Below are 15,925 nucleotides of genomic sequence, written 5' to 3'. Positions count from 1 at the left end.
CTCCCCGAACGGGTGGCTGTACCTTTAATTATGATGCATTGTGGGGATTGTAGTACATTGCGACGACCTAAATCGAACAAGTACGGCGAAATCAAACTCCAACTACCAGAATTCCTTTCGCCTACTTTTAATCGGTTACAAACAATCATGGCGTCGCACGGGGAAGATTCTGGTGCCGCTTCCGTGGAGCAGGGAGAGAGAAAAAACCCCGCGGTGTCTTTCGGTTTTACGAAGACAGTTAACAAATTCAAACCTTCGACTGGCGACGCTTTGACGAATAAAGAGGACAAAGATTACTTGACCGGAATTGACAGAAATGAATTACAAAGGTGAGCTTCGTATGCTAATGCTAACAAACACATCATAGCGTTAGCGTAACGGTTACGTTTGTGACATAGCTAGCAGGTAGCTGTTCATTAAATGATGAACGTTGTTAGAATATGCCTCGTCCAGGTAAAGAATATGGATATATATCTCATGTGGGACAGTAATGTTTAGTAAATCGTGTTTTATAGTGGCCCTGCCGGCTAGCTCTCTAAATTATCTCTGTTCCGTAGTACAAAACCATCCGAGAAGCCCAAAGAGCTCATCATCCCACTGATCCAGAAGAACCGCTGGCACAAACCGGACCGACCGGTCCAGAGCGAGGGGAGTGAAGGCAAAACAGAAGCAACAACCCAAGACAATGACTCTGTGGATTCTCAGGCTGTCAAAGAACTCATTGAAGGTGTGTACATTCAGAAGACATGGATTATAGTGTGTGTTTATGCTCTGTGGGAGGCTGAGGGTGTCATTAACTCTCATGCAATGTTTGCTTAACATCTCTAACTTGTGCGTGTAGACTCCAGGAGGCAGCTGGAGCAGTGGCAGAATGGCCCTCAGTCAGAGAGAAACCTGAACCTCAGCATCCCCCTGTTGATGCAAAATAAAGTCCCCGATGGCTTTGAGGATGGAGATCAAGTGAAGGTGGATCTACGGCCTGAATCTGTAAGTTTGGATACTAATTGAGTGATAGGAATTATCTCTAATTTGTAGTAGGGGTGCACAACACACTGGTTGGGTTGAAAAAACAGAAAACTTGCATGAAAATCTTTCTAACAAGTGTTGTAAATATTATCTGTGGTGTTTTAGATGAACTAGAGAGTCAAGTCATAGACCGTACACCCAAACATTAGAGAAATTTGAAGCGGTAAAGGAGACTGGGTGGTTTGCTGTCTCAATTAAAACTCATGACAGAGGATGCCAAAGAAATAACAAATACAAGGAAGAGCAAGATCATATATGGTTAATGTGGTAATTTAGAATTTGTCAAATCAATGATGATAACATGAGCAATAGTTTAACAAGTCTTAACATTTTTATTTCAATTGTACTATGTTAAAAAACAAAAACAATCCTTTCTATGTCTCGATAACACTAGCTGTACTTTATTTTTCAACTAAGCCAACATGAACATTCATATAAATACACATACTTACACCCTTGGAGTTGCCTTTTATGCTTTAGTTTGAGTAAACTTCCTACTGTTGGCAGCTTGAGTTTGCTGCCTTGCTCAAAAGCATTCGATAATAGTTTTTCGAGGAGAGAATGATTGTAAAGCTCTTCGTTTATTCTCATTTCTTTAAATTATATCAGATTATGCAAGGGTGGCTTAAAGGTTAGTGAAGCGAGCTTGTGACCGGAGGGGTTGCTGGTTCAATACCTAGACCAGCAGGATAAATATGTGTGGAGAAAGTGAAAGGCAGGGATGCCCCTTCCTTATTGCACTGGAGCAAGGCGTTTCACCCAAACCTCTCCAGTGAAGATGAGGTTTCACTGAGCAGCTTTCAGGTGTGAATGTGTGACTGTGTGATTGTAACCAGGGTGTTCCTGAAAAACAGAGCATTTCTCTGAGTGAAGCCTCCCAGAATAAATAAATGTTTAAAAGATAGATGTGAAGATCGCAATATAATCTGCCAGAGAGGCATTGCAGTGGACATATGAAAATTCCTGACAGTACAAAATGTCTGGGCTACTTTGACTTAGATTGAAATTTGAGTGTGTGAAAGTGCTGACAGTCAACTGAGTAGAATAACACCCCTGTGTGCATACACAGATGTGCGCATGCGTATGGGCACGGATGACTTTGTGAGTACAGTAAGGTTTGGGTGGCAGACAGGCGTCAACATTCTCCCCAGAGACATGCGGGCAACCAATCAGATTTCTCTCTGTTGCTTTTCATCAGAGGCCTCACGCCTCGTCGCTGTCATCCCATCCCGCTCTCCATCACTTTAGATGTGACTGTCAAAATATGAGAGCCGGGGGAACCTTGCTCACTGTGCCCCAGAGCTCATTTTAATGCAGTCTCCTCTGTGAGAGCTTGCTCCCAGCTTCCCTCAGAGGAAAGCCTTCAGTGGAGACAGAGATGAGCCGGGCCATTGCTCTGATGGAGGCTGCTGTGGCTGCTGCCTGGTGACTGTAGTCAGCCCAGGCTGAGTCTGACAGCCTGGAGCCAAAAGGCTGACTAAGACTGCCATCACAAACTGCGTCTCTCTCACAGTTGGCACTAACAGTTTTCTGCGTTTCAGAGCTAAAAGATTACGTAAGCTTCTCATTTAGCCCTGATGCACATTTTAAAACAGAGTATAGTGTCTGTATTCCTTTGGTTGTTTGTGTTTTTAAGGCATGTCTCTTGATTATCAAGAAGCTGATGTCACTGTATGTGTTTGTCAGTCGACAGAGGCAGATTATGACAGAGTTCCTGTTGAGGCTTATGGACTTGCTATGCTTAAAGGGATGGGCTGGTCGAAAACAGAAGGTATTGGACGCACATTTAAACAGTAAGTAACACACTGAGCCCTTGCTTTACCATTTTGTCTCCTAATTTAATATTATGCTTGACCTGCACCACTGTGGTGTTCAAATCTGAGGTTAAACAATTGATTAATCAACTGGCAACAATTTTGATAACCAATTAACCGCTTAAGTTTTTGAGATTTATACCATTTTAAATTAAATAAATTGAATGTTTGGATTTTTGACTGTTAGTTGGACCAAACAAGACATTTGAAGGCATCAGCATGAGCTCTTAGAACATATGACGGATGTTTTTACTTTTTTTTAATTACTAAAAATGATCTTAGTTGTCACCTTGATTGAAAACCTAGTAAATCAGTGTTGTAAATTGTAAATTTGAAGTAATTTAATGTGTATGTTCTGATCAGGATATTGAACTTTATTCGCTACTGTAAATATTTTTACAGCTAGTGTAATCTGACTGTTTTTTCACATCATGGACTTCAATTGCATTAAAGCACTAGCCACAGGAAACTTTGACTTTTTCTTTTAGTGTTCATAAAGCAACTGACAAGATCACTCATTTTAAACAAAAGTATGGCTCAAGCTGTATCCAGCTCTAGCCTCCTTTATATACTCCATGTCCATCTCTCTACTTTGTTTATTGATTGAATGCTGTTGTTCCCTGTCTGCCACAGAGACGTGAAGCCGATCGAACACCAGCTCCGTCCAAAGGGTTTGGGTCTTGGAGCTGATCGTTCAGCAATTAAGGACCTGGAGCCAGGCAAACGTCAGCGTCCCCCCAAACCAGGAGAGGAGCGAGCGAAGGAGGAGGAACTAGTGATGGGTCCAGGAGGCTGCGTGCTGGTGGAGTCCGGGGCACATAAAGAACTGTATGGCAAGGTAGAGTTGATCTGAAAGGCGTTTGCACCCATATTCATCATTGTTTACATGCAGTTCATGTGTCGCACAACAACGGGTTTTGTTTCTATGTATCGTTTTCTCTGTATAACTTGTCATAACTTTCATTCATGTGTTGCAGATTGAGGGCGTTGATCCAGATAACGCTCGAGTTATGGTGAAGCTGGCTATTGGCGGCAAGACTGTGACAGTCAGCCAGTATGCTGTCAAACTAATTGGGCGCAAGGAATATGACAAAAACAGCAAAGACCTCAGTAAGCAACTCTGAACAGTTAAAATGGAAAAGGTTAACATTCATGGAAAATGATCTGAATGCTAATGAACTTTGAGTTTGTTCCATCTTAGATGATATTTCACTTGGTAACATTTAGAGGTCAGCAAATGCCAAAATTCTGTTCGGCCAATGTAATTGAACAGAAATGATCAGGAATGAACTTCAAGTTGTTTGTAGCAATATTCTTTGTAATTTGTTATTTGTTTGGGTGTTTGCCATATATGCTAACTAGATTTTTCCACCAACCAGGTCGCCTCAGCAAAGCCCACAAAGACAAGGAAAAGGAGAAAGAGAAGGAAAAGGAGCGGGAGAAGGAACAACAGAGACGGGAGGAGAGAGAGAGGAAAAGTAATAGCGTCGAGGGAAAACACAGGAAAACGAGGGAAAAGTCTTCAGAAAGAGATGGAGGAAAAGATGAGAGGAAGAGGAAACACAGAGAATCAAGTCAAGACAGGTACATCTCCATTAAAAGATGAAGATACAGCAATGTGCTTTTCATGATTCTTATTTTACCACGAGCAGTATGTTTTTTATTTCCTTTTATTGGTAATAACGTGTCAATGTTTTGTTTGATTAAACATATTGTGTATTTGTTTTTCTTCTGTTTCCTCTGTAGAGAGAAGCCTCCAGTGAAAGAGGCAAGGCGACCCCCGGCTCCCCCTTCCTGGCTCCAGAGAGACTTGAAAGTTCGCTTTATAGACAAAGCCTTCAAAGGGGGCAGATACTACAACTCAAAGGTACTGATACACCTCTTAGATTTGCCGTGATCACTAGACATCTTTGCTTTCCGTCAGTGGAATCATGAAATATTGATGTTGTAATCAAGTGGTTTGTTTTTGTTTGAAGCTGTTAAACTCACAAGGCTCTTAAGCAAGTTACTTTTTTTGCATATATTTGATTGGATGGTCAATATTTGTGTTTAATTGTTTTTTATTTATTCCATTGTTTTGGATTAAGAGCCTTCAACATACAGCTTAAAAAAAAGTCATATCTTAGGCTGCAGTGTTTCATTAATTAAACGTGCCGAGTTTTTTAACACAGTCTTGTTTTCTTGTTCTAGATGCATGTGGAGGATGTCCTGACACCAACTACCTGTGTGTGTCGAACTGAAGAGGGAAGACTGTTAGACGGTGAGTCATAAGTGGCATCTCAGTCTCTCTGTGTGTTAGGTCTCTTACTCTGGCATTTCTTTTTATTCCCTAATTAGAGCTGTGCAAGAAATGTGCAATCGTGTTGTTACTGTGCCTGTTGCATCTAACTAGCTTAGGTGTTATAATGAAAACAATGGAGCCGGGTACCATGGTTTCTCCTGCACATACAATATATCTTGTGTTGTCTATGTTCATCATGGATGATGGTATATTAACATAAGTTGATAAACAGTATACAATAGCAAAATATCGTCTTGGTTGTTGTAGGAAGTAGACATACAAGGTGATTCGATAGCAGCCATTCATAATTTAAAGGAATAGTTTGATATTTTGGCGTAGATGAGAAGATCGATACCACTTATGTCTGTTTATAATGAAGCTACAGCCAGACGGCTGCTAGCCTAGCTTAGCATGCAGACTGTCATTGAAAAATGAAATATAGTGTGTTATCTAGAGAGGTCTAGAGGTGCTCTAGGCTTAGCAATTTTTTTCCACATTCAAGCAAAGCCAATTTAAGCATTTCCCTTTGATACCAGTCTTTTTGATAAGCTTAGCTAATGGTCTGCTGGCTGTAGGTCTATATTTATAGACATGGGAGTGGTATCAATCTTGTGATCCAACTCTGCAAGGAAAATGAATATGCACATTTCCCAAACTGTCAAACTATGACTTTTAATTTTCTGATATTCAATGCATCCTTTTTAAGTTCATAACCTGTAGTTTATGCACACCAGAGGGTAGAAAGGCAGTATTGCATGCTGCCCTTGTTCTCTTTTAGTAATAAAAGCAATTTTGCATCATATTATAGTCTATTTATCAGCTAGTATTTCCAATTATTTATCGGGCAGATATTTCGTGCATCCCTGTTAACTTGCTAGACATACATCGTCTTGATAGGGTGACATTAACTATTTCTAAATGAGGATGCTTCTGTTACTTTGCCAACGTGTTTGTGTGTTGTCACTGCAGAGAGTCAAAATTGCAAGCAGGTCATTCTTGTATTAAAATGGTGTGTTGTCAAACTCCACAGCTTCAGGGATTGTTATATTTATATATAAATGGCCAGTGCCTTATTGGCTAAGATTGTGTTGATACAGAGACATTAGTGGCATTTAATATCTGCTGAATTAATAGTGGAGAGGTAACCACTCTACCCCTGATTGTTGCTATAGTAACACAGATTAAAAATTCTTGAATAACCTGCTGTTTCTTCTTTCCGTGGCAGATGTGAATCAGGACATGTTAGAAACCATTGTTCCAAAAGGCGAATATGATGCTGTAATGGTTGTACTGGGCGAGCACAGAGGACAGGTAAGCAAAGGATCACATATCCTGCAGGATGTGTGTACTGGTTTGTACTGTTACTAATCAAAGTATTTAAATGTGTTTGTCCAGGTTGGCCGTATTCTCCAGCGGGACAAGAACAAGTGCAAAGCGATGGTCCAGCTCGACAGATACGAGGAGAAATTGTTCACACTGGAATATGACTGTATTTGTCACTATGTTGGAGCAGCAGACCACTGATCCACATCAGTTTGACTTGCATTCAAATATCCTTTGTCTGTTTTCATCCCATCTGAACAGTTGTTTTTGTAATATTCACTAATGGATTCCACAAGATTTTAACACATTGCAATTTTGTAATAAAACATTGTCAAGATTTTTATTTGTACAGATTTTATTACAAGATCTACCACCACAACATAAAGAAAAGCTGCAATGAGTCCTTTTCACAGTTATCTTTACATTTATTAGCAAATGATGTCCACAGATGGCCCTAGTGACAACAGGAAAGTCAATCTTAAGGTCATATAAAAACATATTTACAACAGGAGTATGAATGCGCTGGTGGTATAAAAGCTCAGCACTCAAATTTCTGACATGTACAAACACTTCAGAATGAAAACTTAAAAGATGTCAGTCTGTAACGGCGGATGTTTAAATGTGAGCAAAGGGAAAACAAACTGTACAGCCGCGTCTTTGTTAGGACCCAGGAGCTCAGATCACTCTTTGGGTATTTGGTTTGCTGCGTTGGCCCGAAGCACGGCTCCAGGACTGGGGTACGGCCGCTGCTGGAACAGAGGCCCTGCAGCTGTGGTGTCTGCACCCGTCTTTGCTTCATTACGCTTGGGCAGACCGCTTGACCATGTGCCCCTGGAAAGACAAATGAGTTTGTTTTAATAAAATGTTTGGTTTTACACATTCAATTCATACTTCAAATGGGGACTGAATCAATTTTATTAATCGGAGTGAGTTTACTGAATATGTTTAGTCATGCCTGTAATAGTATAATGTCTCCTCTGGCTCGGGAGGAACTTTGTAATATACCAATTTTACACCAAAATTAGCAAGTATATGCAGGGTATTTGTTTTCTTTGTATCACATTCAACATTATAAACACGCCGGAAAACAGAACATTCAACGCCAACTGCATGATTTTCAAGCGCTGCTTAAACAGAGTCGAAGGTAAAAGTATTTAAGCACCAACAGGGCTGGGTATCCAACTTCACTACTTTTATGGCACTGACCGCATTGCTTCGATACTATCAAGTATCATTGAAAAAAGTATTGTTAAAGAACTGGTATTGGTACTGGTATTGACATTTTTTTTTTTATTATGACCCAGCCCTATGCACCAACATCTGTGACCTCAACATATGTCATAGCATCGTGCTGGTGTGGTCAGTTATCAGGCAGGGTCTAATGAAAAGTTATGGTTGCATTACAGGAATTGTAGGATCTTGAATTGTTGTTCTGTTTATCTTGACCAGTACTGGTGTCCGAATATCTCTGCCTGTACTGTGCAATTCTGTTTGATCTATTTTGGCCTGTGTCACATAAGTCTGAACTTTATGGAAGGGGAATACTTCATTTCCCAAGTTCTCCTTTAAAGAAAGGATTATTATCATAATGTAAATATGTATATAAAATACCTTGGGGCATCAGAATAAGCACTTGGATCCATGGGGTCCATTTCATCATCTTTCCTCCCTGGAACAAAAAGTATCATCCATTCATGTAAAAAGCTTCATTATTTGAAAATGCTTGTGTCAAATGATACAGATGTAAACGTTACCTCTTTTGTTCTTATTGTACGGTGCCATGTCTTCTCTCCGCTGCTTTCTTCTGTCTCTTTCCCTCCCTTCATCCCTCTCTCGGTCTCTTTCCCGGTCCCTTTCCCGCTCTTTGTCTCTTTCCCGCTCTCGCTCTCTGTCTGGCTTCTCGAACTGCCTCTCGATTCTTTCATCTCCTCCCTCGGCTGAAAAATAAAGACGACTGTCATAAAATAAATCACTGCCAGAATTTGGCAAAAAAATGGCATTCTGAGATTATTTGCCAAATGACGCTCAGGCCTGTAATGATATGTGTGTCATACATGAGTAGTATATGATAATAGATGTGCATGGTGATGAGGCTGCCAATCATCGTATACGCATCATCAAAATGTTATAGAGGCTTTATAATCGCATACCTCTAATTTTCCTAGCAGGTTTTGTCAACACTGCAGTCGGGTCGTTTGGGGACAGCCAGGCCACCAAGTCTGTCTCCACATTCCAGTAATAAGGAAGACCACTGTGGATTGAAGGAAAAAGAAAATACATTTGAGGAATTTTTAGAAAAAAAAACTGAATAATGTCATTAGAAAATCAATTATTTTGACTTAATTGATGATTAGAAATACACTACAACTCCTCATGAGGTAGTTATAGTGTAGTGAAGCAGTAGTACACTCAAGGATAAAAAGGCAGTATGACTTATTTAAAATATGGTCCTTCAACAGGTAGACGTCCATGTATGCTTACCAAGCAGGGTCGAAGACTTTGTACCAATTTGGTGGAAGATTCTCCAGTCTGGTGGCTTCGTAATCTACGTTGTTGTCGTCGTAATCTTCAGCGATGATCTCCTCATCTATCTCTGAATGATTTGGAGGCGAAAAAGTCATTAAAGGACACATGAAAAATGAATGAAACAGAGAAAAATGTCCCACACAGAGTTTCATCTACTACCTTGCTCTGATGGTTTAACAATCCCCCTCTTGGCCAAACGGGCCATCAGTGCCGGAGGTAGAGGCATCCTGCTACAGAGAGAAGAGAGGATTAACTCATGAGTCCCAAATATCGGCTTTCAGTCTCCTTGATTTCAAAAATTCGGTATTAGCCGTGAAAAACTTCAGCAACTGGAAGCAGGTGTACACAGATAACGGCCTCTGTACACCCAATCATTGAACTGCAATACATAATATTATGTATCAAGGTTTTGTCTTGTGTGAAAGTGAACTGACTGTCTTCAGGTTTTGGACTGGTGGTTGGAGAAAATGAGCCATTTAATCACAAATTTATTGGGCTTAAGGAAACTGTGATGGGCATTTTCACAAATTTCTATTATCCTGCAAAAAACAACAGAATTGACTGCTTTATTGGGAAGATAATAGCAGGATTAGACAATAATGGGAATGGCTCTGATACCAACATTAATTCTCCAGTACTGGTTGTATGCACAGTGTGTGCTGTGCATCTACTTTTACCACAACAATGAATGCAGAAAGTCAAACTATGGTGTTTAGTGGTGTGAAATGACCTATTTAACTTCTCAACATTAAGATAACTGTTTAATTTCTCACAAAGCAACAAAGTTTGTAACTTATTATGCAACAGAAATGCTGCTGTGAGTCCCCTGAAAGTTTCCCTGAGATGTAATAAAATGTCCCTTGAACTGGATTGAAGCCTTCCTGGCTGAGAAAACTTCATTGTTGGCAGTAAAATGGAGCACCAGTCATTTCGGTGTTCAGCGTTAGTTCGTTGTTTTATGCATCTGTGACTACTGCTAGCTCTTCAGACAAAGTTTTCTTTAGCAGAAGACGAGAAACTGAATTTTGAACATATATACGATAACATGTTTCATCCCCAGCAAAATAACTGCGACCACAACGCCTGCTCGATGAGCTTCATGGTAGCAGCAGCACGACTAAAGCAACAAATACACACCTGCGCGCTTCCTACATCCTCTTAAACTACACTAACGCGAAAACACACACTCCTTTAGATAACTAAATGAATACAAATCGATTAGACTTTACCTGTTTTTAAGAAAATCGCTTCTTCGATCGTCGAGGAGGGTGAACGATGCGACTTCCCAAACAGCACACGGCGCGCACAATGATGACGTCGCACTGTTCTCTTGACGACAACAAACATGGAGGAATATGCCCGTGAGCCTTGGTGAGATTAGTTTTAAACCTTTCTCTGTCGTTATATGTTTAAAATTATACACCTCGTAGGTAGTTTTGTCTTCTTAATATTTTATTTAGGTCGTGGTGAGAGTGAACATGGAGGCTCTGTGGGTTAGCCGGCTAGCTTAGTGCAGGGTCAGGGATATTAAAAGATAAAGCTGTGGTCAGTATGCACCCATAGCTAACATAACGTCAGCAGTCTTAACTTCAGCAACCTTTTACATAAATATATCAGTGTTTAGAAGTAACAGCTGGGGGTGTAGTACAGAAAAATATCCTCTAAAATATAATTCACATATGTTAGGGTTGTATAGCTCATGTCATGTCATGTTAAACACATTTTATTCTGGACCAGCTCCCAGGACAGAAACTCTGACTATGATCTTACTGGCTTCTTCTTGTCAGACTTCCTGGCTAGGATTTTAAATTAATTGTACTGACTTATTTTGTGAATTGTAGGCTTAATTTGTACATTAATGTGTATTTAACACCCCTACATTTTGCTGCAATTAAGTATTAATTTATTATTTTCATTGTTTTCTGTGTCTGTGTTATATAAGATTAATTTGTTATTACTGTCATCTATGAAATGTAAAAAAAAAATACCTATTTGATATTCTTGCTTGATAAATGAGTTTAGCAATTAATCACTTATTACAAATAGTTTTGGATTACTGTACTGCTGATTGACTAATCGATTGATCAGCTGTTTTAGCATAATTGTGATGTAACTATTAAAATCATGATGGCGTGACTTTTGTGAGATGTAAACAATATTTTCTCAGCCAGGCCATCTCTGCTGCACTACAGTACTTTATCCAAATTGCAGCTTCTGCGATTTGGATATCGCACTTGGCAAAATTGTGATAATATTTAAATAATTGTGCAGCCCTACTGACAATCCACAATCATTGCAGTAGCACATTGTGAATTCTGTTATGGTACCCATTTTTTCACCATTATTCAGACAACTCTTCTTGATTATGTCAATTTGTGTCAATTGTTTTCACATTGCATACTCTGTCCTATCTTAACATTTTATTTCCCTCTCTTTTAATGCACTCCTGCAGTCCCTGGAGGATAGTGGATGACTGTGGAGGTGCTTTCACCATGGGTGCAATTGGAGGAGGGGTATTCCAGTCGATCAAGGGCTTTCGTAATGCCCCAGCAGTGAGTTCACCACATGATGATAATGATTATTATTATTTGCTTTCACTCTCCCTGAGTTTTAAAGGCAGAATTTAACAGCGCTCTATTGTTTCAGGGTGTCGGACACAGACTGAGAGGTAGTGCCAACGCTGTCAGAATAAGAGCTCCACAGATTGGAGGTGAGGAGGTTGATTTTTGTAACAGTGAGCGGTTTCTTTTATTGTAGCTTTTGGAATTTGAATGTTTATGATACATATAAAAGTTAAATACAATCAACAGTTGTGAATATTAGCTGATTTACCTGCAAAAGGTTTTGTTAAATTTAAGCATTTAGAGCCCAGTTATTTCACAGAATTACTGATGATTACATTTTCATTGCCTAAAACTAAAATCATACATTAAACCAGACATGCAAACACTCATTAGCTTGTTTTTGGTGGTTTTGCAGGCAGCTTTGCTGTGTGGGGAGGGCTCTTCTCCACAATCGACTGTGGTTTGGTTCGCCTGAGAGGGAAAGAGGATCCTTGGAACTCCATAACAAGTGGTGCACTGACCGGGGCCATCCTAGCAGCGCGCAGTAAGAGGAAGCCTGTATAGCACAATGAACTTGATACCACCTTCCTGTGTCACTGACCACATCAAATTAATTTGTGTCTTTCTCCAGGTGGGCCATTAACGATGATGGGCTCTGCCATGATGGGGGGAATTTTGCTCGCTCTCATTGAGGGTTTTGGGATCCTCCTAACCAGATATACGGCGCAGCAGTTTCAGAACCGTAAGTGAAGCAGATTGAGTTTTACAAGTGAGATTTTAAGCTGCTAAATCAATATTTTTATATAAACAATGGATCACATGCCTACTTGTCTGTGGAAGGTATCACTTGTAGCCATGAGCCCACAGAGAATTATCACCTCTATGGTTCCCCTCAGTGTTTCAGCATTTGCATCTCACAGTTTTTTTTGTTTGTCTGTGTTCAGTTCACTCTCACCTCTTCCATAGCGTTGTTTTCAGCAAAAAAAAGCTGTAAAAACCAACTGCACACTCCCTGTCTAGCACCAAACAGCAGACAGACAAAGGTGACAACTAGCTGGTGAACGTAATGAAACAATTAGCCAGATATTTCCCACAGAAAATGGTGTGAAAGGGTAGATATTCAACCTTTGCCAGGTGGACAGAAACTTGACTCCAAATGCTAATAAATGCGAATGTTGCTCTGTATCTTATGGGTGTGTAAATAGGCAATTTAGTAATTTAGTATTGTGTTCAATTACAACTAAAAATCAATTTTTGCAGGTGAAAATAAAGAAGAGGAAAATGATTTCATCCCTCACAGTACTCCTGCAATGTAATTAGAGTCTCAGGTTTCATCAAGGCCTCTTGAACACAAGTATTCTCACCGCATTACTGCTAATAACCCACTTATGCAAAATGATAACCATCAGTGAATGACCACAATTCACAAGTGGCCGACCATTGTGGTAGTCCGCTGCGTTGTGTGCTGCTCAAATGTAGAAACTGAGGTATCAATGAACCTCCACAACAGCCACAATGGTATGAAATAAAAATATTTTTGTCAAGGGTGGTTTGCTGGCAGACTCAATCTAATCTCCTTCTTAATCAATCTTTTGTTTTCTTCAGCTATTCCCTTTGTAGAGGACCCAAGTCAGTTACCTCCAAAGGATGGAGGTCAGCAGCAGCAGCAGGAGGGAAAGGGGCAGTTTCAGTAGAGAGCAACATGGACTGAGGCCAGCTGTGGACACAGTGAGTCAGAGCAGAGAGTAGGGGGGACACCAAGCGGGTACCAGGATCACAGGGAGGTGGACATACTGGTCCTGACAATGGTGTCAAGTAGTTGCACTAAATACCTCAGGGGTAAATTACTGTGATGTATAGTTATTTATGAGAATGTTTGTATGTGAAGAAAATCCTGACGAACCTCATGTTTGCACCTCCAGCATCTCGTGAAACGTTTCCTCAGTCTTCTGTGACCTGTCTGGGTGACATATTCAGTTTTGAAATGTAGAAATAAAATCAGTTTGATTATTGAACATCTTGCAGACATATTAAAGGAATAGTTTGACAGTTATTCGTTCTTTCTTGCAGAAAGTTAGATGAAAAGATTAAAAAAACTGGAGCCAGCAGCTCTTAGCTTATCATAATGATTGGAAACATAAGGAAACAGTTATTCTGGTTCTGTTTCAAGGTAACAAAATCCACCTACCAGCACCACCGAAGCTCACTGATTAACATGTTGTACGGTGTTATGTGCCAGACTATTTCTTGGTCGGTTGCAGTTACTTGCTGGGGTCTTGTCATCACTTCACAGGAGATGGCATCTATCTTCACATGTAACCAAGAAATAACCAATAAGTAACCAAAAGCCAATACGTGTATTCCCCAAATTGTCGACTATTCCTTTAAGCTTCCGAAGATTTTATACCTGTGTGCACAGATTTAGATTTCTAACAGTGAAGCCAGTGTTTTATTGGCTGTAAGGCAGAAAGTTAAGTCGATTGAAATGGCAAATAGATGGCTTTTTTGTACCGCTTTTCTTGTCTGCTAACCGCTCAAAGCACTTTACAACACATGCCACATTCACCCATTCAGACACACATTCATACACTGACACAGAGGCTCTGCTATACAGGAGCTTTGAGAGCTTTCTATCCAACGCTCCCTGTAATATTCACATCGTTATTCACAAACACATTTGCCAGAATCAAGGACACTTCCACGGCCGCTCAGGAGGTAATACCGTAAAATGAGATGTCTGGAGATTGGTAGTGAAAATATTTTTCTAGGTCTTTAATTATGTGTCAACTGTGACAATCAATGCAAAATCTGTCTGTTGTTAAATGAAGTGTGTGCTTCAGATGGATGAAAAACCTCATTACATTCTTTGTTTGCAGTATCTCTTCATAAGATCTTTCCTCATCTGAGAGCTTTTGTAATTTTGAATCTTTGTTAAATAGTCATTATGTCACATATTTGAAGTATGAGCTCAAACCATGTGTTTTCTGGCTTTAATTATGTATACTTAGGCACTTTAGTTAGCCAGTTATCATGCATCCCTCATCACTTTGATCGCTGCACTATCCATCAGGCAACCAAGCACTTTTTAAGCTTCATCGCTCTGTTTTTCTTGAAAGGTTAACTTCACCCAAAAATGAATATTCAGTCATTATTTATTTATCCTCATGCTGATGGAAAGTCGGGTGAAGTTTCATACCCTTAAAAATTCCTGGAGCTTCACAGCAAAACGGCTTTGAACAATGGCTCCACGCAGCTTGTCTGGTGAACTCCAAGTCTCTGGAAGCCCCAAGATCACAAATTGTCAGTCGAGCTTGTGCGCCCACTTCAGACTTTTTCCATAACTGAATAAACAAGCTGTTCTCAGAGGAAAATAAGGTCCCCAGAACACTGTTCGAAGCTAGAAAGGTGGCAGGGTCCGCCAAATACAAACAAAGTAAAACAGTATGAAATTGTGTTGTCCTTTAAGGTCAGTTTGTTTATTCGGTTTATTCAGTCATGAAAACTAAGAGAGTTTGTTTATTTAGTTTGTTTAGGTGTAAAAAATCAGTCAATGAAGATCTTACCCCTAAACTGCAGAGTGCACCTTTAAAAAAGAGTGTCATTAATGTCTTTTAAAATCAGTTTGGGATCTCTGGGCTCCTGTAGACTTGGATTACACTGGATAAGTTGTTTATTTTGCTTTCAGTTGTTTTCGGTCCTCATCTGAACCCCCAGAAATGTTTTATGGACAACGAAACTTCACCCAACGAGTGGATAACGACTGAATTCTCATTTTTTGGGGGTGAACTCATCCTTTAAAATTGTAGCATGCGCACAAAGCAGAGATGATGCAGTGTGATCGTCTGTTCTGCTGTCAAACAGTGTATCGAAAGAATGTTTATTTTATGTAATGTCTCGATATATTTATCTCGCAAGAGTTGATAAAAACAATAAAGGCATCAGATGTTCTTTAAGACTTGAGCTGGTGTTGTTTTTCTCACATTGTCCTCCTTTTAATAAACTCCTGCAGTGATGTAACATAATAGCAGTGGCATTTCAAACATGACCAGCAGCTGTCTCTCTATTTCCTGTTGAAGCGCGCCCCCCGCTGCTTCTCTCTGGTACTGCACCCATCGGATGCGTCTGTCCAAGGTCCTGAAACAGGCTCCTCTAACTCACTGTAGTGAAGCACCCTAACATTTCTATCCTGACGGTATTTTTTATTCCTCTATTCTTTTTACCTTTACAGTAAAGCCCCAGAGAGCCGCAGGGTTCCTCCCGAGGCTTCCTCCACCTTCCCCTCGAAAGATTTCCTCTGTCATCCTTTTAAACGGCTCAACTAGTTTAATCCCGGCGGCTGACCACCGCGCATACCGGGACGCGTTTGGTTTAATATTCGTCACCGTTATGCG

The 15,925-nt window shown here is 40.2% G+C and overlaps 3 protein-coding genes across 4 annotated transcripts; 2 read left to right on the top strand and 1 right to left on the bottom strand.

Moving 5' to 3' along the window:
* Positions 1 to 138: 138 nt before the first annotated feature.
* gpkow (G patch domain and KOW motifs) lies at positions 139 to 6,785 on the top strand. Its single transcript, XM_073470353.1, has 11 exons — positions 139 to 329; positions 558 to 727; positions 842 to 987; positions 2,713 to 2,819; positions 3,474 to 3,678; positions 3,818 to 3,950; positions 4,220 to 4,424; positions 4,587 to 4,707; positions 5,031 to 5,100; positions 6,347 to 6,432; positions 6,517 to 6,785. The coding sequence occupies exons 1-11, from the start codon at positions 148 to 150 to the stop codon at positions 6,643 to 6,645; spliced, it is 1,554 nt and encodes a 517-aa protein (XP_073326454.1). The 5' UTR covers positions 139 to 147; the 3' UTR covers positions 6,646 to 6,785.
* On the bottom strand, positions 6,782 to 10,284 carry pqbp1 (polyglutamine binding protein 1). Of its 2 annotated transcripts, none has more exons than XM_073470354.1 (7): positions 10,200 to 10,284; positions 9,130 to 9,200; positions 8,926 to 9,037; positions 8,595 to 8,695; positions 8,199 to 8,381; positions 8,056 to 8,113; positions 6,782 to 7,275 (listed from the first exon to the last, which is right to left on the bottom strand). In XM_073470354.1, exons 2-7 carry the CDS (start codon positions 9,194 to 9,196, stop codon positions 7,125 to 7,127), a joined length of 672 nt encoding a protein of 223 aa, XP_073326455.1. In that variant the 5' UTR covers positions 9,197 to 9,200; positions 10,200 to 10,284; the 3' UTR covers positions 6,782 to 7,124. The 2 variants fall into 2 exon arrangements, with proteins under 2 accessions (XP_073326455.1, XP_073326456.1); XM_073470355.1 differs by having other exon boundaries at positions 9,130 to 9,197; positions 10,200 to 10,281.
* Positions 10,285 to 10,300: 16 nt separating this feature from the next.
* timm17b (translocase of inner mitochondrial membrane 17 homolog B (yeast)) lies at positions 10,301 to 15,487 on the top strand. Its single transcript, XM_073470351.1, has 6 exons — positions 10,301 to 10,341; positions 11,423 to 11,522; positions 11,617 to 11,680; positions 11,950 to 12,078; positions 12,166 to 12,276; positions 13,140 to 15,487. The coding sequence occupies exons 1-6, from the start codon at positions 10,316 to 10,318 to the stop codon at positions 13,226 to 13,228; spliced, it is 519 nt and encodes a 172-aa protein (XP_073326452.1). The 5' UTR covers positions 10,301 to 10,315; the 3' UTR covers positions 13,229 to 15,487.
* Positions 15,488 to 15,925: the final 438 nt, after the last annotated feature.

This window comes from Pagrus major, chromosome 7 (genome assembly GCF_040436345.1).
Source record: "Pagrus major chromosome 7, Pma_NU_1.0".
Classification (NCBI taxonomy): Eukaryota; Metazoa; Chordata; class Actinopteri; order Spariformes; family Sparidae; genus Pagrus; species Pagrus major.
The sequence above is the reverse complement of the archived record's forward strand: the minus strand, read 5'-3'. Positions and strand labels throughout refer to the sequence as shown.